General features: G+C 36.6%; 1 protein-coding gene across 1 annotated transcript in view; it reads left to right on the forward strand.

The window, feature by feature from the left end:
- Positions 1–565: 565 nt before the first annotated feature.
- Positions 566–26,037, forward strand: part of DNAJC10 (DnaJ heat shock protein family (Hsp40) member C10) — a 45,106-nt gene continuing 19,634 nt past the window's right edge. The window contains exons 1-13 of the mRNA XM_046658618.1: positions 566–989; positions 2,517–2,863; positions 4,260–4,425; positions 6,015–6,065; positions 10,327–10,409; positions 10,662–10,793; positions 11,403–11,496; positions 12,603–12,680; positions 14,366–14,409; positions 15,068–15,205; positions 22,706–22,795; positions 23,551–23,664; positions 24,613–24,727. Coding sequence (XP_046514574.1) covers positions 2,660–2,863; positions 4,260–4,425; positions 6,015–6,065; positions 10,327–10,409; positions 10,662–10,793; positions 11,403–11,496; positions 12,603–12,680; positions 14,366–14,409; positions 15,068–15,205; positions 22,706–22,795; positions 23,551–23,664; positions 24,613–24,727 — 1,309 coding nt within the window. The 5' untranslated portion in view covers positions 566–989; positions 2,517–2,659. The remainder of the gene's footprint in view (positions 990–2,516; positions 2,864–4,259; positions 4,426–6,014; positions 6,066–10,326; positions 10,410–10,661; positions 10,794–11,402; positions 11,497–12,602; positions 12,681–14,365; positions 14,410–15,067; positions 15,206–22,705; positions 22,796–23,550; positions 23,665–24,612; positions 24,728–26,037) is intronic.

Here is a 26,037-nt window from a genome sequence, read left to right on the forward strand (position 1 = left end):
GAGAACAAACTATTTTAATGGATAAATGAACTGTTTAAGATCAGTCCATCCACCTGCGCCTTGACTCTGTCCCTCTCTCCCATATCTGCAGCCTCCTTCTCTCTTTTTTGACTCCTAATCAGCTTTTAAACATGTTTAAGTCATTTAGACGAAAAAATTAGAGAAAGAGAGGAGTGTGGATAACTCCCCAGTTCTAGCTTGGATGACTAAAAAGCCAGGTAATACCATAGAATGCTCCATTGTTCACACATGCGCGCACACACACAGAGTCATAAATATTTTCATTTCTCTCAAGTTTCCTAATGCTTCTTCAACCCTCTAGGCTAACACTACGATCAATGTCACTTCGGTCAAGCTTGCCTTTTGCCGCAGAATTTCACCTCTCTGCCCCACCCACGGGAAAAAGCCTCTATAGCCCTGCCTTTTAAGCAAACTGTCGCGGAGCACCGGCACGCCTATACCCGCCCTCCGGGTTTCCCCGTCACCATAGCGACGGGAGCAGGAAGGGGCGGGCTTCGGCACCCGGCGTCCGGCCTGCGGCGTGCGCCATCCGCATTGGCGTTGGGGCGCGGGCTGCGCGGGTCCAGCGTGTACCTCGGCTCCGGGTTGGAGCTGAGCCGGAGCCGGATTCCGGGCGGACGGCCACGTCAACCTTAACCTACACCGCCCTCCCCACCCGCGCCCTCCGCCGCCGCGCCCGCCAGGCTTGCGGCGGGTTCTCTCAGGCTGCGGCCTCCACGCATTTCCCACAATGCCCCGCGCCAGGCCCCGCCCCGCTCGCCGTGGAGACCGGCGCGGGAGCTGCCGACCGGAGCTGGCCGCACTCGTCGCTGCCGGTGCGGCGTGTCCTCCGCGTCCCGAGTGCGGCGGCTCGGCGCTCGGACAGTGCGTGTCCTCCCGCGCGCACAGCTGGCGCTCTGCCGGTGGGGTCAGCGACCGGGAATTGAGGATGGGGAAGTAGCTGCAGGAGGCGACCCCGCAACACCGAGGTGGGCATAGGCCGGGGACCGGGGCTCTGCTGGAGCCGGCAGCGGCCTTGGCCCTCCGGGAAGGGAGGACCGAAATGCCTGTGCGCTTGAATCTCCCCTCTTCTCCCCTCCTGCGGCCGGTTGGTTGTATTCTCGTTCCCCGTTGTCGTCTTCCCTATTACCTGCACCACCCTGCCTCCGCCAAGCGGTTCCCCTCTTCTTGCTCCAGTTTCTTCCTTGAGCCTCAGTTGCTCAGGCTGCTTTCTCCCTGAGTCCGGTCTGAGACTTCACCCCTAGCAACACTTGACAGTCTGTTTCACCCAATGTCTCTAGTCTTCTCCTCTCCCCGCATCCTGTTCTGGAATGATGGCAGCAAGAAGGCGTTCGACTTGCATTTACCTGCGGCTCTCACCTGTCCCCGCAGCTCGGCACAGAGCAAGTCAGCCACACCCACGCCGGCTGAGAGCAAACGCTAGGCAGGAAATGCCCCTTGTCCCAAAGTGGTGTTTGAGAATATGGTATCTTTTTTTTTCTAATGATTATGTTCTACTTTGGGAATTTGTCAATCAGTATCACTATGTGTACAAAGGTATTTTTTGGTGGCTTGGAAAGGAAAGATTAGAAATTAGCCAAAGCCCATTCACAGGTAAGGAAAAAAAACAATTTAAATAGACATTTAGAATTAAATGAAGAAAGTTTCTAGGAAGGTTTGATTTTTCAAAGCATTACGAGCTGTTTGGAACTAAAGTATACAAGTTTAAAGGTGATCTGATGAAGGAAAATTAGTTTCACTCTACACAGGTGAGCGTGTCTAAAGAACTGATTCCCTTCTCTTTTGTCTCTTTTTCTATTTTTATTTATACCAAACAGAAGCTTTGCAATAAAATTACACTATTAACTTGCAGTTATTATTGTCCTGTTTTTATAAAATAGTCTCTACTTAGACATAATGTAAGCGCCTTCTGAGAAAACTCGGGGGGAACAAACGGCCTAGTAGGTGAGTTGTCTAGTGTAACTGTAAATTCATTGCTATTTTTGGAAGGGTTATATGAAAGATACAGACTGTTTGGAAGGACTGTGTGCTTCCTTTCTAGTCCCCCAAAGGATATTTCGTACAAGTGAAATCTAATTAAAATGAGAACAAGATAGCCTTAAAGGGGTGAAGAAGTTGCCAAAAAGGAAGCAGTATTAGAAAAGGGCAGTGCTTAAGCTGGGTAGAAAAAAGAAGAAAACGGTCTTTCCCCTGCCCTTGTGTATGAGTTCTGATGGGAGCAAATCAATGAGTTGTTTGTTTTTAAAGGGTTCTAGCTAGCTACAACCACGCACTACCTTTATCTTTTATCTGCTATCTTGAGTGGTTTCACAAATCTGGCTATCTCGATATGGAAGCAGGGAAGGGGACCCGCAAAGAGGAGAGCCTGGCCCACTCACCTTGATTTGCTAGTTAATGGAGATTGTATTGCTAGCCATGTTATTTAATAAATAGTGTTATTGGTGGGTTTTGTGTTTTTTTTAATGTATTTTAACTACCTGGTTTCCTCTCTTTAGATTAACATTTGGCAAGACAATTTCAGGATGCTGGAGTCATTCTTGGAATAATGTGGACAGACGTTCTCAAACTTGTGTACATCAACTGGAACCAACGGCATATCTTAATGTTCACTTAAACCAGAACTTGTATAAGAAAAAGAATGGGAGTCTGGTTCAATAAAGATGACTATGTCATAGACTTGAAAAGGGTCACTGTCTGTTTTCTAATAGTGTATATGGCCGTTTTAGTGGGCACAGATCAGGATTTTTACAGTTTACTTGGAGTATCCAAAACTTCAAGCAGTAGAGAAATAAGACAAGCTTTCAAGAAATTGGCATTGAAGCTGCATCCTGATAAGAACCCGGTGGGTAAAAATTCTTTTTAATATCTGATGAATGTATTTTAGAAAGTTTCAGTATATTTAAATTATTTTAAATAAGTGCTCAAAATGCTTAAGAATAATCACATCAAAAATCATAACTCAAATTCTGTACTGAAAAACAGAAGAAGCAAAATGTTCTGGTTTAGAACAATGTGAAGGAACGTCAATACCGAAAATGCAATTCTTTCTTAATTTGAAAACTAATTTCCAAGAGTTCTTTTACAGATATTAATCCCAAAGGAGAGAATACTGTCTGTGAAGTAGTTTTTTTGTAAAGTAGGTTAAGATCAAGTATTGCAGAACAGTAACAGAAAAATTATTTCCTTGGAACTTAGAGGGTATGTCTTGCTAAAAATGGCAGCAATTGCTAATAATAGTATGCTTCAGCTTTCACTGGTTTTTCCCATGCACAAGTATAAACCCAGAGTCAGAAAGTATTACAAATTGAAACTTGAGAGTAATCAAATCCAGTTTATTCCAATCATAAATACTTGATTATGTATTCAATAATGAAATCTTTCAAAACTAAAATAGTTTTAATTCTTATGGTATTTTTATAATTTAATTTTTTCTTAATGAGATTTGACACTCTTCAAGGAGAAAGATTATGTTATAATTTTCTGTTCTCTGGATAAAATTTTTTAAATAGGACTTTTATTTTGATTGCATAAAGCTGAGTGATAAAATCAATATTTCTTGAAAACTCTTGTTAATTGGTAATCTTTCCCTGAGATCTTCATTCTCTTGTATTTAGTTTTTATTTTTTCAGATTGTTCTTTAAAATTTCAGAATGTGTGTTTTTGTTTCCATGTGAAAGATGGTAGCCCTTCTACAGCTGAGTATTATTTAGATGAAAGCATTCTTCAGAAACCAATTGTATGAAACAGTAACAAACGAGGAACGTTTCTAATCCAGTTTTGAGTTGTTACTCTGATATTAGTTCTTTTGGGGCACATACTTTTTTTAGTTAATATGTTGGTTTTGCCTCAAATAGAAAAATAACCTACAGATTTCTTTGTCATTGTTTTAGGGGTAACATTAATATTAATATTAAGGGTTTCCAAGGGTTCATTAGTCAGTTTTTTCTCAGTTGCATTTCTTAGAAGGTATGACTTATATTGTATGACTACATCTGTCATCCTTTTGAGGCATCAATTCTCATTTCTCTGTTACTTTCCTAATTTTTTTTTTAAGATTGTAGTTCTTTAAAAATCCTTTTTATTTAAACCCACAATAGCCCATTTCATTTTGTACTACTGCTCCTTATCTTGGTATCTATTCTCCTAGAAATCTCAGGATTAAATTAAATCTACATATAAGTTCTGAAGACACTTGATTGTGTATCTGAAACAAATATTTTATGTAATATTTTTAATAGAATAACGCAAATGCACACAGTGATTTTTTAAAAATAAATAGAGCATATGAAGTACTCAAAGATGAAGATTTGCGGAAAAAGTATGACAAATATGGAGAAAAGGGACTTTCAGATAATCAAGGAGGAGGCCAGTATGAAAGCTGGAATTACTATCGTTATGATTTTGGTAAGATGATATGATATTCCTTATGAAATTCTTGTTTATTATTTGAATAAATTTAGAAATTAATTTTGTTTCACCACTTAGTTTATATAGTTAATATATGGCACCTTGACTCTTTAATATGACGTGGGAGCAGAATTCAAAAGGAGAGTCAGTGATATGTAGATATTATCTGCACAGATAAGAAAGTGTTTTGGTCATAGTCTTGTTAAATACTTTTAAAGTAAGAATTGCTATTTAATTTAAAAACATTTGCATTAGAAGTTAAATATTGAAGCCTTTCAATATTTTTAGAGCATCATATTTTCCAAAAAAGATTAAAGTTTCCTTTAGTTTAATAGTGGCCACTTCAATAGAAATGCCATCCATCTTAATTAATAATGGTTAATAATGGTTTAATAATGGTGTTGGCAGGAATAAGGAATGAGGCAAGAGCGGAGGGAGTGAGTAAATTAAAGATATCAAGGGAGGGAGAAAGTAAACACAGGTATCAAGGCAAGAGGGAGTGTTCAGACATCATGTCTTTCTCTTCGTCATTAATTAGCTTCGAATGCAGGCTAAGAACTGAAGGATGCTTTATATCAGACTAAATAAAATATTTTAATTTTATATCTGAGTGTTTGTTTCTCAAGACTGACTTTCTTTTCAAAATAGTATTTGCAGGTCTATTCACTACAGCTTGATGGTCTATATCAGGCGTAGGCAATCCACATTTCACAGGCTAAATCTGGCCTGCCACCTGCTTTTGTAAAGTTTTATTAAAACACAGTTATGCTCATTTATTTACATAATGTCTATGGCTTCTTTCACACTTCAGAAGCAGAGCTGAGTAGTTTTAGCAGAAACCATGTCCCACAAAGCCTAAAATATTTACTAACTGGCCTCTACAGCAAAAGTTTACTGACCCATGGTCTATGTCCATCACTGATATTATTTAGGTATTTTGTAGAGTAATAGGAATTTTCTCACGTTGGTTTTAATTGTTATGGCAAATAAAAATTTTATTAATTTTTGTCTCTACCTCTGCACATATTCTGATTATAAGACTTTTAGCAATAGAACATATTTGTAAATGATACCACATTAAAAAAGAACATATAATCTGAAAAGTGAATGAGCTCTGTACTCTAGTTCACAGTAATGTACCAGTGCCAGTTTCCTGGTTTGGATGTTGTACTAAAACTACATAACATGTTGCCACTACGGGAAGCTGGGTGAAAAGTACATGAGAGTCTGTACTATCTTTACAACTTCCTGTAAGTCTATAATTATTTCAGAATAAGGTTAGAAAACATGTAATAGAAATAATTTTCTGTGGAGATGGAATTACGTGAATATTAGGAGCCCACACACACCCCCCCCACGACAGTCCATGTCAGGAGACTAGTGTTTTTTGATCACTCTGTAAATGTATCACCAGTGGTATTATTTGTTCTTGGCTTTTCTCTTAATTTGTTGCATATTCTTCAAGTTTAAGATTTACTACAGTAATCTGATTTTTGGTGATTAAAACAAGAGTAAGTAACCTATTTTTATGTGGTCATTCATGATGAAGTTTTAATTTTATAATTTTTATGTACTTTTAAAATTAGGTATTTATGATGATGATCCTGAAATCATAACATTGGATAGAAGAGAATTTGGTAAGTTTGTGGGCATATGATTTTCTAAAACTAGTCCTGAAATTCTCTAAAACTCTTGAGGACAAATGTATTTAGAATTTAGAAATATTTTGGATTTTAGCAAGATAATATGTATATACTGTATATTAAATAATGTTCTAAAACCATAGTTAAGATTTTCACATAGTTTCTTTTTATTACTATCAGGAACTTCCCTTCCATTACATTAATAAACTTTTGTGACATTCTTGTGTGGTAGCTATAATTATTCCTTTTACCTTGCAGATGAGGATATGAAACCTTAGAAGGGCTAAGTAATGTCCACAATGTTCTGTGCATGTGTGTTTGTGTATAATTGACACATTTGAAATGGTAATGAACCAATATCTATTCTTTTTCTATATAAGTATTTTTCCACATTATTAAAAAACTTTTTACAACACTTAAGAGTATGTTAAGTGAAAAGAAGCCTAATGCAAAATTACATATGCAGTGTAAAACAGATCGTGCAAAACGTATACACATATATGCGTAGAGGATAAAAGCTGGACGAGAACAAAATAAAAATCTCAGCACTGATAAGAAATAAAGTCCTTAGCAGAATGTGGGCAGTACGGTATTAAGAAAAATCAATATTTCTACAGGGAAATTCATGAGTATGTTTACTAAATAAAAGAAGTGAAAGTAATACCTAGCCCCATGTCAGTTCAGGACAGGTTTGGATGCCAGGTGAGCTTGCTGCAAACTTGTGAGGGTGCTTCCAGTTTCAAAGCTTTTGGATTTCAAAGTTTTGGATAAGTATATGGTTATTTTGGAAGTATATTTTGTTTGATCTATGATTTGTGTGAAAATGGATATAAAAATACAGTTCTGCATTTTTCATTGCATTTTAGAAAACTTTATTGGATTAGATTCGTATACTTTTAAACTTCGTACATGTATAATAAAATAGATTTAGTCTTCCTTTTCTACTTCAAAACAATACGTTTTACCTCAAATCAAATTTCAATTTCATTTTGCTCTGTTACAATTTCATTTAATTTAGAAAACTAAAATAGCATACTAGCTGCAAAATATATATATAATTTCTCATATACTATCATTAGAAAAGATACATATTACAGTCACTTGATTTTGTACAGTTTCTTCTGAGCAAGAATTACATTTTATTCTTATTTTCTACATCATGTTGATGAGCTCAGGCCCATAAAGTAGCCATTCATACATTGCTTTGTTAAAAGAGTTGCATGTGAACACTTGAACAAGTTCTAAGGAAAGTGAAAACGCATCTTCACTACAAAGGAAATGGAAGAAAGTTAGATTCATTTGTATTGTTGTTAGACAGAACTGATACCCATGTCACAGGCAGGCAGAATCGTAACTTCTCTGCATGTAGTTATATGAATCTGTTGCTTTTCCTGCGATGACTATTCTCTCATCTCCTAGTCTATCAGTAAGTGTTTTGTGGTCCAGGGAGGCAGAAAACTTTGGAATTAGAGATAGAATTGGAGGAACTGAACAAAACCTGCAGGCTGACTAATCTATGAGTCCACCCAGAATGAGAGACTTTCCTGATGGTTATATTGCACGCAGGCTCAAACTTTTTCAGATGTATCACTGTGGAGAAAAGGTCAAGTACTGCTAATAGTTCATATACGACCCGAAATAGTAGTTAAAAGTAAATTACAGCCGCAAAACCTTAGAGACAGTTTTTCCAAAATAATTAACTAATATTGATAGATTGAGTGCAAAGTTGCCACCATTCCATATGATCTCTAATACTAGTCTTCATATCTAAGACTAGCTGATCTTGTAGTTTTAGTTGAAGAAGCCAAGAGAAGATGGCAGATATGGATAGTAGTACCAATGTGTACTTACATAAATATCACATTAGCCTATTTGTTTGTGGGTCTCTTTCCATTAGTTGTTTCTATTGATTGGGTACTTAGTCTTGTCTTTTGTATAACTAATTATATAAATAATCATGGAATTATTTTAAAGTTATTTATGTTCTCTTCCTCCAGAGAAGAGTTATGTTTCCTGCTGGTTAGGGTCACTAACAATCTCAGATCAGCTTTCTCCAGACAGAAATTGACATGATTCAAAAACTGAGCTTGAACTTTGAGAGGACTGGTCACTTTGCAGTTTAGTTCATCTTTATTTACAGGACCCTTCCTTACATGTGCCCTGAACTCCATTTTTGTCCGTCTCACCTCATGAATCTATTAAAAGCTCTGCTCAGTTTCTTGCCCATCACCTAGCTCTTCTACAGGAAGCAGACATTGGCCCTCTGATTTCCACCTCCCGTAACTGGGCCCCCTAATTCTTCACTGCATTGATCACTCTCTTCTGCTTGCAATGGAAGTCTTTCATGTTTTGTCCAGTTCTGCGGTTGTACTAGGAGAGTTAGTCCAAATTACATAGTTTGCTTTTATCAGGAGTGGAACTCTAGAATGTTCAACTATAGTACAGAAGAGAAAATGTGATTAATAAACTCCACTTTGAAAGCTTTAAAAATGTTCTCATCCTTGCCATTAAACATGATGTATATTATCTTTCTATGTGTCACCGAAAAGTATTCCATCGGTCATTATAAACAAGTTCTACATAGTATCTGCAAAAGCAAAGAATATGTCATACTAGTCATTCTGAATAGTACCCACACAATACAGGCATCCTTTTGAAGACAAGCTCAAGAAGTTAAAGAGGGCCTCAGAGCACCTCTGCCTTTTTTTTTTTTTTTTACATTTTTTCTAGGTTAACAAGCTGTTAGCTGTAGTTGCATAGACATTAACACACAAAAGCTGTAGTTGTGTATTTTAGAAGCTGAAAATTGCATTTTGAAATATACTCATTCTGGGTCACTGGGTTATGCAAAAACATCCCATTAAGCTTTGATAATAAAATATTAAAAATATTTTCTACCTTATTCTTATTATTTAACAACAGTGGGAACTGAGCAAATAGTGCTCTGTGAAAACGAAGTACCAAAATTGAAGACATTTTTTTCACTGTAAATAAGGTTTTGTGTCAAGTGATATTCAGATTTGTTGTAAATCATATTTTTATTTATGACTTATGAACAATCATACTTTGTCTAATTATCGCTTTTTTATGTGTAAATAACCACCTCATTACTTGTTTATAGCTAATAAAATAATCCCATTTCTATTGAAGTTTGCACTAAGTCTATTAAGATTTTACCTGAATTAGTACCAGTTGGTGGTCTGAGTCAACATGGCAATTATTCTGACCACCTAGATAGAGTGGTCTGTTTGTCAAACTTTCTAAACATTGCAAAAGAACAGCTCATAAAATCCTAAATTATACACTTTGCCTGTGGTGTACGGATAAACTGTTTTTCCCATAGATCTATATGACTTGTAATTGAAATGTAGGTAAATATTGAGTCCTGCACATGTTAACTAAATAACCTGAATCAGTTACACATATTTAGAATAGTATGCATGTTTTGATGTCTTACTGTAAGTTATGAAAATTTTATTTAAAAATTACTAAATAACTGATTTTGATATGGAATTATATAGAAACTCTTGTCTTCACGTTTTTATCTTGAATGTTAGAGCATATCATTACAATGTTAAAATACTTAAATGAATATATTTCGTTTACTTGTATCAGGTGACCTTATAGATTAGAATGTATAATGTGTTGTTGGCTAGACATTATGTGGTGTTCAGATCTATTTTAACAAATATGTATTCATGTTTTGAATTGTTAAAAACCTTGATCTGATACTTTTAAAATAACACAATTTTCCAAGGTAAATTTCTTATTAAGAGCAAAGATTAAATGTAATCCCCACAGTCCTTATTATATTGTATAGGTCTCTTATTTCATTTTTTCTCAGTTCAAAGTCAGACTTGATTGACCACACATTTAGCCCGTGCTGCAGATGATACAAGTGTTTAAATCTCAGCTCTCTCGCTGTTTTTCTTCATTTCTCTCGCCCACACAAACTCTTACATGAGGTTTGATGTTACTTCCTTTCTTTTTAAGCTTCGTGGTGACGTATACCATGCAGTTCAAGGATGTCAAGTATGGGCTGAGAAGAGTTTAAAAGAAAAAAAAAGTATTGTTTTACAGTTGAAATAATGTTTTCTTCTTACAGAAGAAATCATACAGAAAATGACAAAGGCAGTATGAAAGATGTGTATGGCTGAATTTTTTTCATTCTAATCTCAACAAAAGTCATTTAACTAAAATATGCACAAACCTTTAGTAAATAATTCTAATTTGTTTCGGTTTTATATACTTTTAGATGCTGCTGTTAATTCTGGAGAACTGTGGTTTGTGAACTTTTACTCCCCGGGATGTTCACACTGCCATGATTTAGCTCCCACTGTATGTATTTTTACTTCCTGATTATTCAAGTTTTTTTATTTCTCATTGATCTGTTATTTGAGTGCTTTTTTAATATGGTAGGGTTTTTTCTATTAATAATAATTCTAATTATCAGAAATAATTATGTATTTTCACATATGTATGATTTTATTTGATAAAAATATTCTCCTTTAATGTATAGCATGAAGAGTATTCAAGGTAAGAAAAATTATCTTATCAGAGAAATACTTAAATTTTCTTTTCTTCTCGTAGTGGAGAGAGTTTGCTAAAGAAGTAGATGGATTACTTCGAATTGGAGCTGTGAACTGTGGCGATGATAGAATGCTTTGCCGAATGAAAGGAGTCAACAGTTATCCGAGCCTCTTCATTTTTAGATCTGGAATGGTGAGGGATAAAGTTAGCGTTTTTTAAAGTTGTGGAACTTTATAACAAGGGAAATACTAAAGATACGTAATATGTGAATTTGTAGATGTTTTGATTTTTAAGTCTTATTTTAGGTGCCATCTAACTAGACTTTAGTCACAGTAAACATTTGGATTATATTATGAATACTTTTAGACGCCATTGCTTTGGCTTTGCTCTATTTCAAAATTAAATGTTTGCTAATTTCAGTTTCTGTCTTAAAGAACATAATATAACCAATACGTATACTTATTGGTATATGTATACCAATATGTACTTTATAGTTTACAAAATATTCTACAGATATTGTCTATTTGAATATAAAGTCCTAGTATCCCTGTTTTCCCCCCAGTTTTGAGTGATAAAACTGAGACTAAAACTATTACAAATAGTATTGTTAAAATGTCTTACATGGAATCTATACAATCAAGAATCCCAGCTTGTCATTTGGAAATACACTGTGCTATTGAGAGACAGATCTTACTGTGTTATTCAAAATAATGTGGAATCAAAAGTGCTTGGTCTTGTTTTTACTGAGTTTTTAAAGGAAAAAGTAAAAGATGTTTCTCTTTTTAATTAAAAAAAAAATAGGCTGCAGTGAAATACCATGGTGACAGATCAAAGGAAAGTTTAGTGAGTTTCGCCATGCAACATGTTAGAAGCACAGTGACAGAATTGTGGACAGGTAATTTTATTTTCTTAATTTGCTTGGCTCAAAATGCTTTGAAATTGGTATTTTAAGTTTTTCGGTGGCAGTATTAATATTTTGGTCATAATATTGAAGTTTTAAAATGTCTGTTCCGTGCTTCTTAGAAGGGAGTTGTGTCATTTGTTCTGACCTCTACTAAATAGTAGACATTTAACAAATGAATTACATTTTGTAGAAACTAAAACAATTAAGATTGGGAAATTGGTAGGAGATAGGGTTAAGTGAAAAGGCAACTTTCAAAGTGCAACTACATGGTTAGTACCCAAGTGTTTTGTTGCTTTCATAGGTATACTGTTTCAGGCAGTAAATCCGTGCCTATCCAATTTAATTTTAAAGTTTAAAAACTCTTTCTCCTAATCTTAGGCTTTTAATTTAAGTGACTTTAGGTGGGTTATTTAACTACTCTGTACTAACCATGAATTGACGTATTCACATCTAAAGTGATGCTCGTATCATTCATTGAATACCAGTTATGTCTCTGAAACTATGTCAAATAGTAGGGCTGTAGAACTATAGGATATAATCCCTGCCTTCAGTGACCTCATTATTGTAGCATGAAAGACGTTAGTAAACCATTAAAATGCAAAATAGTGACTATTATGATGGAGGTAAGCTTAGGGGGAAGCTTGAAGGATATGAAAGAACTCAGGTGGGGAAAGAGGAAGACTTAGAAAATATTTCTTGAACCAGGTCAGACCCAATCTGTCATGAAAGTGAAGAGGAAGCCTTAAAAGATCACTGTATATTTGGGAAACTGACAATACGTCATGAAGCTAACAAAAAGATAGGCAGTGGGATGGAGTAGGAGGGAAAATATGGCTGGCTGAATGGGTAGACAAGGCTCAGATCACAAGGGGCCTTACTTGCCAATTTGAGTTTCTTTCTTAATGAAATAGTGAGTTCAGATTTTATGTGATGAAAAAAATGGAGAGCCAATGAAGGAATTTGACATAAGAGGATTTTTAGGAAATCTTGAATCAGAATGGATTGGAAGAAGGTGAGATTAGAAGGGAAAAACCATTTAGAAAACTTTCCAGTATCAAGTAATAAGTGATGAGAAATTTGCTTTATTTTCTTTTAAGGAAATTTTGTTAACTCCATACAAACTGCTTTTGCTGCTGGTATTGGTTGGCTGATCACTTTTTGTTCCAAAGGAGGAGGTAATTTTATTCTTTATTCTGTTATGATGAAGAAACTGTGACGTTGAATTTTTGGGTGACAATCTTCTTTTTCCAGCTTTATTGAGATATAATTGACATGTAACATTGTGTAACATTAAGGTGTACAACATGTTGATTCCATGATTACCACCATAGCATTGGCTAACACCTCCATCCTGTCACATCATTACAATTTCTTCTTTGTGGTGGGAACATTTAAGATCTACTCTCTTAGCAACTTCAAGTATGTAACGTAGTATTATTAGCTATAATCACTGTATGCTGTACATGAGATTCCCAGAACTTGTTACTCTTGCAACCAGAAGTTTCTACCCTTAGACTAGGTGACAATCTTAAGTTTGCTACTATAATTGATTATTCAGTACTTCAGACTACAGTTTATACCCGACGTTACAATTTCTTACTTAATAAATGTTTACTGTTTTTATTATTTTACACAAAGAGGTTATAAAATTATTAATTTCTTAAAGTTTCAGTGATGGTTTATGTTTGGTGGCAAGTTTTTCAGCTTAATCATACTCGTGATAAATTGTACCTTCAGATAGCCTCAGATGTATTTGGCAGTTTGCAAAATTAATTAGTTGCTGTCAGATATAACCTTCCCCAAAAATAATTCGTTGGAATTATTGACTTGACCTCATACTTATGCATATCAAAAATGTATATGTAGTTGCCTCATAAAATTATATATTTGAAGATGACAACTTTGCATTTCCAGGAGTCTTTCCCCTAGTAAATTAAGTTGAAAACTCACTACTCTATATACCAAACCACAAACTGTAAGCTGTATTCAAACAATGAGATTGGTTAAAAATTGGTCCCAATATTACAAAATATCCTAATTCATTAATACATTTCCATATGTTTAATCCCAGCATGGGTCTTTTCCCCACACTTCATCTCTCAGCCTTTTTGCTGCTATGTTGAGAAGGTATTGCCTTGCAACTAAAGTCAACCACTCACCCCATCCTGTAAGACCTATGTTAAGAAGGTATTGCCTTGCAGCAAAAATTACCTTTAAACTAAGTCTGTCGTCTAGGGATTTTGTCTCATTTTGCCCTAATGCACAGATTTCTGTCTATTCCACACTTGAAGAAAACTTTCTGACATTCTTTTACTTTTACCCTGCGTAGATTGATTTCACTTACTCCTCTAGGCTCTCTGATGCTACAGCTCCCTTCCTTCTAAATCTCTCTCATTGTATCCTAGCATTCCTAGTTACAGAACTTTCATAAAAATAGTGAAGAAGCTTTTTTATGATTGTACTGTATTTTAAGGATTCTTTACATATCTTTGTCAAATAGGTCCATTACATTTTATTTCCCCCAAATCATGAGATTTCCTGGATAAAGGGGGTTGTTGATAGGGGGAGATGTTTGAGAGTAAGGTCCTAAAGAGATGCTTGAGAAAAAATTACTGCTTTTCTCTTTAGCTAGAAATCCTGGGAAACTAAGAGGAGGGAGTGAAAAAATGAGAGAGAGTGTGTGTACGTATGTGCGTAAAATGAGACTTTGACCTCAGGATCTACCTAGTGAATGAAGGTCTGTTTACCAGTGGAGCCCAATTCATTGCCTTAGTATCAACATGATAGTTTAGGGGAAAGGAAATGAAAGTATGGCCTTAATAAAGCTGAAATTGCCTCAGAAGTTTTTTTTTACCCCTAGATTGTTTGACTTCACAGACACGTCTCAGGCTTAGTGGCATGTTGGTAAGCATCAATTGTTTTATAAAACTATATCGCCATGTTAAGAAACACATTTAAAAACTGATTCCAGATATTTTCTTTAGTAGTTTGTTGAACACTTAACTCACTTATTTGTAATCTTTGTTATTTTTTGATAAATGTATTCATAGCTATACATTTTTTTCTAACTGATTAGCTGTGTTCAATACATTTTGACATGTGGTGCTTTCATTATCATTCACTTCCAAGTAGTCTGTAATTTAATTATGAATTCCTCTTTAACCAAAGAGTAATATATTAGTGTTTTTGTCATTTCCAAACTTTATTTTTTGTTGTGTTATTTTGTTATTTTGTTATTTATTTAGCCATCATATTATGGTTGGGAATATAGTCTGTGTGTTGTTGATACTTCAATACTGTTGAAGCTCCCTTTGTAGGTTGGGAGTTTGCTAGTTATGAAAATTGTGAAAGTTCTATGTGAGCTTGAAAATAATATCTTTTCTATGTATGTTAGGTATAATTTTTACATCTATTAGACTAAATTCATGAATTTATTCAAATCAATTTTTGAGTGTTCTTTAAAAAAAGTTTAATTTACAATAGAATAGTTGTGTTTTTGCTAAATCCCTTTAACTTTTTTTTCCATTTACAACATGACTTATTTTTTGTTTTTTCACCTTAGGATGGTCTTGTTAATGTAGGATGGATGGACTGTGCCACACAGGACAACCTTTGTAAAAGTTTGGATATTACAACAAGTACTACTGCCTATTTTCCTCCTGGAGCCACTTTGAATAACAAAGAGAAAAGCAGTATTTTGGTATGAATCATTGTAATTTATTTACATATAAATGCACACACATTCAAATACATCATTTTGTAAACAATGAGCAAGAAAATGAATCCGTTTATGTCATTTGATTCTGGAACATTTAATTATTTAGAACAAATATTTAATTTCTGGGATTCTGCTTAATACATACTTCAGTTTGTAAAGTCTGCTATGAGGATTTTTTTCCTTTTTTGTTGAGAAATAATTGATATGCATCACTAAATAAGTTTAAGGCATACAGCATCAGGGTTTGATTTACATATATTGTGATATGATTACCACAATAGGTTCAGCTAACATCCATCTTCTCACATAGACATAATAAAAAGAGAAAGGGACAAAGGTTTTTCCTTGTGATGAGAACTGTTAGGCTTTGCTCGCTTTTCCTATATATCATACAGCCCTGTTAGCTATAATCATCACGTTGTACATTGCATCCATAGCACTGATTTATCTTCTAACTGGAAGTCTGTACCTTTTGACCACCTTCCTCCAGTTCCCTCTCCCCACCATCCTCCACCTCTGCTAACCACCAGTTTGATCTCTTTTTCTCTGAGTTTTGTTTTTTTTTAAGATTCCACGTACAAATTAGATCATACAGTACAGATCTTCCTTGACGTACCATTTGCTTGAACTGTCTTTTTCCATCGCTTCACTCTCAGTCTGTGCATCTGTAAGGCTAACGTGAATCTCTCATGAGCATATTTTGAATCTTTCTTTTTTTAAGTGTTCAGCCATTCTGTGTCTTTTAATTGGAGAATTTAATCCATTTAGATTTAAAGTAATTATTGATAGGTAAGGACTTACTATTGCCATTTTGTTAATTATTTTCTGGTTGTTTTGTAGATCCCTTGTGCCTTGTTTCTTATCCCGCTGTCTTTTTTTATGTTGTGTTGTCTTTTGGTATCAGTATGCTTTGACATCTTTATCCTGTTCTTTTGTGTAATTACTGCAGGATTTTTCCTTGTGGTTGCCATGAGGCTTACCTAAGATATCTTAGACTTGCAACACCCTATTGTAAACTATTAACAACTTCAATAGAATGCATACATTTTACACTTTTACTTCTCTTCCCCCTCACATTTTAGGTTATTGTTATTATGACTTACATGTTTTTTATATTGTGTAACTAATAACAGATTATTGTAGTTTATGGTTATTTTTATTAGATTCTTTTTTTTTTAACTTTTACACTAGAGTTGTAAGTGAATTATGCACCACCATTACCATATTGCAGAATCTAACAATGACTCTACCATTACTAGTGAGATTTACACTTCCTTTTTATGTTTTTATGATGTTGGTTAATGTTCTTTTACTTCTACTCAACTTCCTTTAGCATTTCTTGTAGGGCAGGTCTGTCTGATGGTAATGACCTCCCTCAGCTTTTGTTTGTTCGGTCAGTCTTATCCCTCCTTCATATCTGAAGGATGGCTTTGCTGGGTAGAGAATTTTTGGTTGGCAGTTCTTTCTTTCAATATTTTCAATATGTCATCCCATTCTCTCCTGACCTGAAAAGTTTCTATTGAGAAATCTGCCAGTAGTCTTATGGGAGTTCCCTTGTATATAACTTCTCTCTTTTCTCTAGCTGCTCTTATCTTTCCTATGACTTTTGACAGTTTGATTATAATGTGTCAGGTTCAACCTATTGGGGTCCTCTGGCCTAGTGGATCTGGATGTCCATTTCTCTCTTCAGGTTCAGGAAGTTTTCAGCCATTATTGCTTTAAATGTACTTTCTGTCCTTTTCTCTTTCTCTTCCCCTTCTGGAATTCTCATAATATGAATATTGTGAATATTGTTTCTTTTCATTGTGTCCTGTAATTCCTATAGGCTTTTCTTTATGTTTTTTCATTTTTTTTTCTTTTTGCTCCTCTGAATGGGTAATTTCCAATGTCCTGTCTTCCAAGTTGCTGATTCCTTCTTCTGCATGAGTGAGTCTACTTTTGAAACTCTCTATTGAATTCTTCAATTCAGTTGTTTTTATTTTTCAATTCTAGAATTTCTGTTTGGTGGTTTTGTTTTGTTTTTGTTTTTTTGGTGAGGAAGATTGGCCCTGAGCTAACATCTGTTGCAAATCTTCTTCTTTTTGCTTGAGGAAGATTGTCACTGAGCTAACATCTGTGCCAGTCTTCCTCCGTTTTGTATGTGGGACGCCACCACAGCATGGCTTGATGAGTGATGTGTAGGTCCATGCCCAGGATCCAAACCAGTGAACCGTGGGCCGCCAAAGCGGAGCATGCGAACTTAACCACTGCATCACCCGGCTGGCTCCCTGTTTGATTTTTTTTGATGGTTGCTGTTTCCTTGTTGAACTTCTCATTTTGTACATGCATTGTTTTGCTAATATTGTTTAGTTGTCTGTGTTTTCTTCTAGTTCACTAAACTTCCTTAAGAGGATTATTCTAAATTCTTTGTCTGACAGTTCATAGATCTCCATTTCTTTTGGGTGAGTTATTGGAGCTTTATTAGTTTCCTTTGGTGGTGTCATATTTACCTGATTTTTCGTGATCTTTGATTCCGTACGCTGCTATCTGTGCATTTGAGTAATTGGGTTCCTCTCCGAGACTTTACTGGTTTGCTTTGGCAGAGACAGTTCTTCACCAGTCAGCTCAGTTTGGGTTTCTGAGTATGTCTGCTGGTGGTGGTGTTGGGCAGCTGGGGTCTGCTATTATGGTCTATTTGGGGACGAGGCAATTGTTCGAGCTCTGAGGACAGGGATGGCGGTGGTGTACCAGTGGCTGAGAAGAATTAGATAGGACTGCCAGCTTGTTTCCCTACCCAAGTGAGGCTGTAGGATGGGCTTCACAGTTCCTGGATTTTCTGGTGTGGCTTACTAGGTGTCTGTGACTGGGTACTGTAGTCAGTGGTGGAAGGGGATATGAATTAGCTTCCCTGCCCTGGCAGGGCAGCAGGATGTGGCTCAGGGCCTGTATATCTCGTTTGGGGACCTGAATCAGGCTAGAGTGTGCACCGAATTCCCTGGTCAGGTAAGATCACCTGTTTCACTCTGCAGATGGGGAAGCCACAGGCTGTGCTCTCTATTCAAGTGCCACAGTAGGAGGGCTGTTGAATGGGCTATGCAGCTCCTGTGTGCTCTGGTTAGGTTCCCGATCAGACAAGCTGAAAGTTATATTCAGCAGTGTGTGAGCCTACAGATTAGATTCCCTGCCCGGGCACAGCGGGAGAAGCAGCTCTAAGGCCGGTAAAGCTCTTTCTTTGTTGTCTTAATGCAAGCTAACCTGCACCCCGAGTTCCCTGGCTGAACAGGGCCACTGGCTTTGGCTTGAAAACTGTCATCTCTACCTGCCTGCCTCTCAACTCAAGTGCCACTGGGCCGCACAGCTTCTAGGAGTTGTCACCAACCCTTCTGGTCACATGGGTCTGAAAGATACTCTCCACAGTAGCTGAGGCTGTCTCAGCTCCCTTGCCTGGGCAGGAGGGAGAGAGGCTACTCTAGGCTATCACTTTCCCAAACAGGCTCACCAGTTGGGAGGAGCCAGAAGCTACCCTCAGCCTTAGCTACGACTTAATCCCCCTGCTTGTGTGTTGCTTGGGAACACTCCCCACCCAGTAGTGGCTTTGCCCTGGTGCAAACAGCTCTGCCTGCCCGCCTCTTGGCTTGAGTGCTGCTGGGCTGCACTGCTTCTAGGAGTTGTTGCCAGCCCTTCTGGTCAGATGGTGCCAGAAGACACTCTCCACAGCAAGTGGGGCTGTGATTCAGCTCCTTGCCTGGGAGTGAGCAAACTGGGTTCTAGGGCTGGAATAACCCCTTGTTTGAGGATCCAAGTCAGGCAGATCTACACCCTGCCAAGTTCCCTGGTCAGAGTGCGCTTGCAACTTGGTTCTGCAGATGAGGAAAGCCCCTGGTTGGGATTACTGCTTGGACACTGCTGGGATGAACTCAGTCTGCCAAGACCTGTGTGCTGGCCCCTCCCCCCTTCTCCATTACAGCCAGATGCCCCTGCATTCCCTGTGGTGCGAGCTCAGAGTAGGGGCTGCTGCACAGTGACCCACAGTGCTGGGGGACGGTCTGATTGTTTCCCCTGGGTTCTCCTTTCCCACTAGAGAAACCGGAGGCTCAGGGGAGACCTCTCCGTGTGGTGCTGCACTGGCCTGGGGGAGGGGCAATGAGGTCAGCCTATAGCCACTTCTCTTACCCTGCTAATGCAGTCTGTCTTGGTCTCTGAGTTGCAGGGGGTGGTGCCTCAACCTCGATCCCATGTTCTGGAATTCTCTTGGGGGTGTCTTGTTCTTGAATAGTTGTTAGTTGTTCTTGTGAGGGGGAACAAAGTCAGGAACAACCTATGTTGCCATCTTGGTGACGTCACTCAGAATTATTTTTAAACGGGCTTAAACCAAAGGTATGGAATACATTTGTAGGTTAAATGAATTGTTACTGGTTTCCATTTATTTGTGTATTTTCTAATGTTAAAATATAGATCGTTGGTAGGTTTGTCTGGGACCTGGTGTCTGTTTTTTTAAAGCACCCTGTTAGATTCTGGTAGAAACTGAATTTGGACATCTACTGGTGTGATTCACCTCCCTAATTTTACAAATGAGGAAACTGAGCTTCAAGCTAGTGTCAAGGAACTGGGATAAATAATGGGATATTGGATATCCCAAAAGAAAATAAAAGACTTTAATAAAAGACAAACTGCCTTTAGTTTTCTGTGTTTTAATTCTGCTTTTTTTGATGTTGATAAAGATAACATATTTATTACAGAAATTCATGTATGATACGGAAATATATAAAGAAAGGTGCCAAATTCACTAAAACCAAATCACCCATAGACAGGCACCATCAAATCTTGGTAAATACCTTTTGAGATTTCTGAAAAGCACCTTCAAATCTTGGTAAATACCTTTTCAGATCTTTACTTGTGTGTACATACAGTTATGACTTGGCGCTGATGACTCATCAATTTTCTATGGCCCAGACCTCTGCCCTACACACCAGACATCTGTATCCTACTGCCTGGTCAACATCTCCCCTGGGATATCAATTGATTTCTCAAACTTAGATATCTGTAACGATGGTCCTGATGTTTACCCATAAATCTGCTTTACCCTCAGTTTTCCCCATCTCAGTTGATGAAAACTCCATCCTTTATCATTCAGGCCAAATACCTTGGATTCATTCTTGATTCTTCTTTTTCTCATACCCTATAATCAATTCATCAGGAAAATCTGTTGCTCTGTCTTTAAAATCTTTTCATAATCCACCTCCATTGCTACCAGAGCACTTCTCACCTTATAACATTCACTGTAATTTACTTATTTGCTCTTTCATTATTTTTCTCCTGCAGTAAATTTGGATTTTTTACTGATAAATCCCAAATGCCTAGAAGAGTATCTGGCACATAGGTACTATATATAGTGCCTACTTATGTGCAGTATATTTATATATGTGTATATATAATAACAGCCAGCAATCCCTGAATAGTAACCCATTGACTAAATGTGACATACCTAGCCCTCTCTTGATAGATATTTGTTTCTACTTTTTCATGATTATAAGCAGTGTTATAATGAACAATCTCTTTCATCTTTGTGCACATCTTCAGTTATCTGTTTAGAATGAGATGGCTGTGGCAATTTTAAGGTCAATCCATGTTGCCCTACAGGAAAGTTGTGTTTGTTTACACTGTGTCGTCAGTTCATGAGGATTCTGCATACTCTGGCCAACACTTAATATAGGCTCTTGACTTCACTACTACCATCTTGTAGTGAGATCTTTGGGCTTTTTGATATAAAACTGCAAGCTCGGAAGTGATCTTAGGAAACATAAAGAGTGCTACTGGAAATGTAATAACAAGGAGTGACAAACTCCTTGTCCCTCCTAAAAGCATTCAAGTTTTAAAAAATGCAAAACAACACTATGCCAGCTAAATATGCCTGGAAGGTGAAACTCAGAGGCTAGACAATATCCTTTGTAGATGTAACTACCGAGTTTTACTCTAAGACAGGTTTATAACGAGCTTCCAGTGAATTGATCACTCACATATTTATGTAAGCTGCTCTAGGAGTGTTTTTAGTTAAGTCCTCACGATGAACATGACTGAAGTGAATCAGCTATAGAACTGAGGCATGGAAGATTTCTGTTTTGACCTTTTAAGCCCTTTGGTAGCAGAAATTATTTCATACAGACCTTTAAGAATATTTATGCTATAGATTTTTTTAAAAAAACAAAAACAAGGGGCCAGCCCAGTGGCGCAGCTATTAAATTCACACATTCTGCTTCGGCGGCCAGGGTTCACGGGTTCAAATCTCAGGTTCGGACCTACGCATCGCTTGTCAAACCATGCTGTCGCAGGCATCCCACGTGTAAAGTGGAGGAAGATGAGCACAGACGTGGGCTCAGGGCCAATCCTTCTCTGCAAAGAAAAGGATTGGTGGTGGATGTTAGCTCAGGGCTCATCTTCCTTAAAAAAAAGAAAACAGAAAAACAAGTTTTAAGAAAAGAAACTTAGGAAAAACTGAGTTTTCGCTTCTGTCATACCCATTCTTTCTATCCATGTGGTTATTCTCATGTTGAGCACAATTAAGCTGTGAATACAGTGGTTGGCTCCTGTAAGTTTGTAATGGAGTTTTAGATCTTTCAAGTAATAGTGGAATTGTCAAACATAGATGGTTCATAATGAAAGATATATATTAAACTCTGTGTTGTCAACCTGCATCTACCTTTTCTTGATACGATCATGGCTGCACTCTTTGTAGTAACAGCTGTTCCACTGAGAATTAGGCCAGCAGGAGAGTTCTGAGAGGAAAATCTGCTGAGGACAAAACACGGACAGAAATAAAGGAGATTTGTTGGAAAGGAGGTGTGCCTTGTTCAGGTCTTTGTGTTTTTAAAAAAGAGCCCTAGATCTAAAACATAGTTCAGATAAGATCTTATCAGTATATTTTACTCTGCAAACCTCCTAGGTGGTTTGGTCTCTGGGTATTATGGCTGAAAACTTATATAATAAACAAGGTCAATTCCAATTTTCCAGTTATAAATTCTTGTCTTAATTCCTATTATTGTTTGGAGTATGAAGTGTCTTAGATCATCCACTATTCTAGTGTTTTAACAATTACTAAAGAATTTGCAAAGCATTGGCATTCTGTAAAGCATGTTAGCATTAAAATTAAACCAAACATAATAGAGCTTTCTCCTGATGATTCCGAGGCCACTCCAGGTTACTGTGAGGATTATCATAGTATACACAGCACAGTTAATAGAAAATGCCAGGTAATGAAGCACCTAATACTGGAATTTATTTTACATCACTATTTTTAAGAAACAAGTCAGTTATACAATTTTTTAATAATTGCCCAAATATGATGTACATTTTTTTTGAAAAAGACATTTGGAATAAATAGCTTGAAAACTGTTTAACTTCTATAATTTTTTTTTCTTTAAAGTTCTTCAGGGGAAACTGAAACAAAACAAAAACACTTAAACAGATGTTGAATAAAATGATTACAGTATGTTTCTCTTATTCTAGTTTCTTAACTCATTGGATGCTAAAGAAATATATTTGGAAATAATGCATAATCTTCCAGATTTTGAACTACTTTCGGCAAACACACTAGAGGTAATATTTTTATAGTAATAAATGTTGGTAACATTTCAAGTCTTAACGTTTGAAAGTCAGCATTTATTTTATTCATCACCAGAGAGAAAGCAGCAGTTTGAAAAGGTTATGTATCGGTCAGTTCTAGGTTGAACTGATTGCTGGAGTTGCTGGTGGTGCCCCTTCAGGGAGGAGCTGTAGCTCTGGAAAACTTAACCAGTCCTGAAGCTGGGCTTCAGGAGCATCAGGAAGGGCAAGATTCTGATCGCAAAACAACTTTGAGTCTGATTTGGAACTTTATGTTCTTGCTTACAGAACTGTCTACAATGTCCCTGAGAATTAAGAAGCAGCTTTAGAGATAATCAGTTCCTAGTAGAATCAATCATTTTTTTCTCTTTATTGATCCCAGAGTATTCTAAGTCTATGTCCCTACAAAACTTTTTGTTAAACCTGAAAAACCTGACTTCCCCACCTCCGAGCTTTTTAGGGATGTGTTGTTAAACCATGTATTTTTCTTGGAACAGTCATCTACTTTAAGACTTTATAATTTAGTGACTCATCCATCTTTAATGTTGCGTAATTGATTTACATAGCATTATTCCAGATAAACTACAAAATAAGAATATGAATGGGTCTGAATTTTAGACAGTATTTTGAAGTAATGGGTAGGGTGGTTAAAATTAACTTCAAGTCAAAGAAATAAAGATTAGAACTCTTAGAATTTCCCATCTCTGACATTTCTTTCCTTTCATCACTATTTTTTAATTGCTTTTAAGGATCGCTTGGCTCATCATCGATGGCTCTTATTTTTTCATTTTGGAAAAAACGAAGATTCAAATGATCCTGAGTTGAAGAAACTGAAAACTCTACTTAAAAATGAACATATTCAAGTAAGAAAAATGTTTTCTGCTAGTGTGCTTTATTAATTTAATACATGAAATTATATTGTAAATAACATAAAAATGTTTGAAGTTCTATGTTAAGAAAGCCCTAAGTGCTCTTGTTCTTCTATTGTGTTTTCCTGTTTTCTATTAAAAATTGACACAATATCTGAAAGTGGTTAACCTTCATTTCTTTTGAGTAGCTGGCATGTGATAAATCTGTATTACACAATTTTTCTGGGATGCATACGGTAGAAAAGTATATGATAGCATGTGAGTGACTATTTCTCTACGCCTATGCCAACCAAGTATTATCATTATTTATTAATCATCACCATTCTGATAGGCTAAAAGTGATATGTTAATATTCACTTTCATTTATTTGCTTTCTAAAGGGGTTGAAAAAAGTTTTTCAAGATCATTAACAAATCATAATTCTTCTCTATTTTCTGTGCATGTCTCTGGCTCATTTTATTTCTCATGATGGGATGTTTGTCTTTTTATTTCTTAATGGATCCTCTGTCTTACATGCTGCAAATATTTTTTCTTGGTTTGTCATTTGCCTACTAGTTTTCTTCCACACTGTATGAAAATGTCAACCTTCTTCTTTATTATTTCTGCTTCTGTGGTCTTACTTAAAAAATTCTCTCTCTCCCCAACCCCAAGATTGTATAAATATCCTCTACATTTTTAGAAGGGTGGAGTTCTTATACAGCTTCATATTTTCTTGGAAATTTCCTCTCAGATTTTTGAACTTTCTAGGACACTTTTTTTTAACTAAATTGAGTCTCAGTGTTAAATGTAAATTAATTATTTCTGTCTCTTTGTGGCCCATTAACTTCTGTTTAGAAACTGTGTTGCTAGAGTAATGTCACTTTTGGATTGTCTTTATGAATATTTAATTATATGGATAAGATTTTTTTTTTAATCAAATTGAACCTTCTCTTTCTTCTTTAGATTGGCAGGTTTGACTGTTCCTCTGCACCAGACGTCTGTAGTAATCTCTATATTTTTCAGCCATGTCTAGCAGTATTTAAAGGACAAGGAACCAAAGAATATGAAATTCATCATGGTAAGAAGGGGGAAAAAATGATAAAAATTTATCTTTGATTTCAAGTAGCAATTTTTTTTTTTTTTTTTAAAGATTTTATTTTTTCCTTTTTCTCCCCAAAGCCCCCCGCCCCGGTACATAGTTGTATATTCTTCGTTGTGGGTCCTTCTAGTTGTGGTATGTGGGACGCTGCCTCAGCGTGGTTTGATGAGCAGTGTCATGTCCGCGCCCAGGATTCGAACCAACGAAACACTGGGCCGCCTGCAGCGGAGCGCGCGAACTTAACCACTCGGCCACGGGGCCAGCCCCTCAAGTAGCAATTTTTTAATTGTACTTTTTACGTTGTTCTGTGTGGACATCCTTATTGTAAATAATTTTGCTCTCGTTTATTATTAAATGTGTTTCTCGTAGGGAAAGATATTTTGAATTATATATAGTTATTTTATCTCTTCACTCTTCTTTTTTAAACATCTCTTTCCTTCTAAATATTTTGAACAATGTTTCAGCAAGAACTCTGGTGACATGTCAGGCTAGTGAAGAATTTAAGGGTCTTGTTTGTTGACAAAACTAAGCAACAGCTACAGTTTCCGTTCCAGTGTGCTAAGTGTAGCATCTCAGCTATTGTGGGCAATTTCTATTCTTTTGGATTTTTCCTCCACAAGACTACTAAACATCTCCATTAACTGCTTTGTTATCTCTCTTGAATTGATAATTACATTTCTACATTTCAGCTTGTTTGGGATTTTAGCTCTCCATTCATGTAAGTACACTTCCAATTCCTATGATTCCGGATGCATCATAATCCCTGTTCTGAAAAAGGTTAAACGTAGCGAAAGAGACATACAGACTGCTAACTGTAACATAGTTAACTGCGTAACAGGTATTGATATTATGCCTGCTACGTGATAAGCGCTGTTTTAGGTGTTAGGAATGCAAAGTTGTGGGACACGGACTCTGCTCTCAAGTAGCTTAAAATATTATCTGGTGGGGGTGAGAGGAGGGGTATCTGTAAGAAAATATGAAAAACACTGTAATGGTCATATGTATAAATTACAAGATCAAATCAAGATACTTCTGCATAGTGTAGGTTAGGAGGTGATAATTGAACTGAGATGACATTTGAATGCTCAGTTTCCCAAAGCAAATACAGAAAAACGAGAATTGCTATGTGAGCAAAGTCTTGGCAAGATAAACCTAACAGTAACTACTGTTTATTCAGTACTTTCTGTAAGTCAGACATTTTTCTAAAGACTTTGCATACTTTTGCATTTCCATTTTTATCTTCACAACAATCCAGCAAGGGGAGAAAACTGAGACTCAGAAAGGTTAAG

The sequence above is a fragment of the Equus quagga genome, chromosome 4 (genome assembly GCF_021613505.1).
Source record: "Equus quagga isolate Etosha38 chromosome 4, UCLA_HA_Equagga_1.0, whole genome shotgun sequence".
Classification (NCBI taxonomy): domain Eukaryota; kingdom Metazoa; phylum Chordata; class Mammalia; order Perissodactyla; family Equidae; genus Equus; species Equus quagga.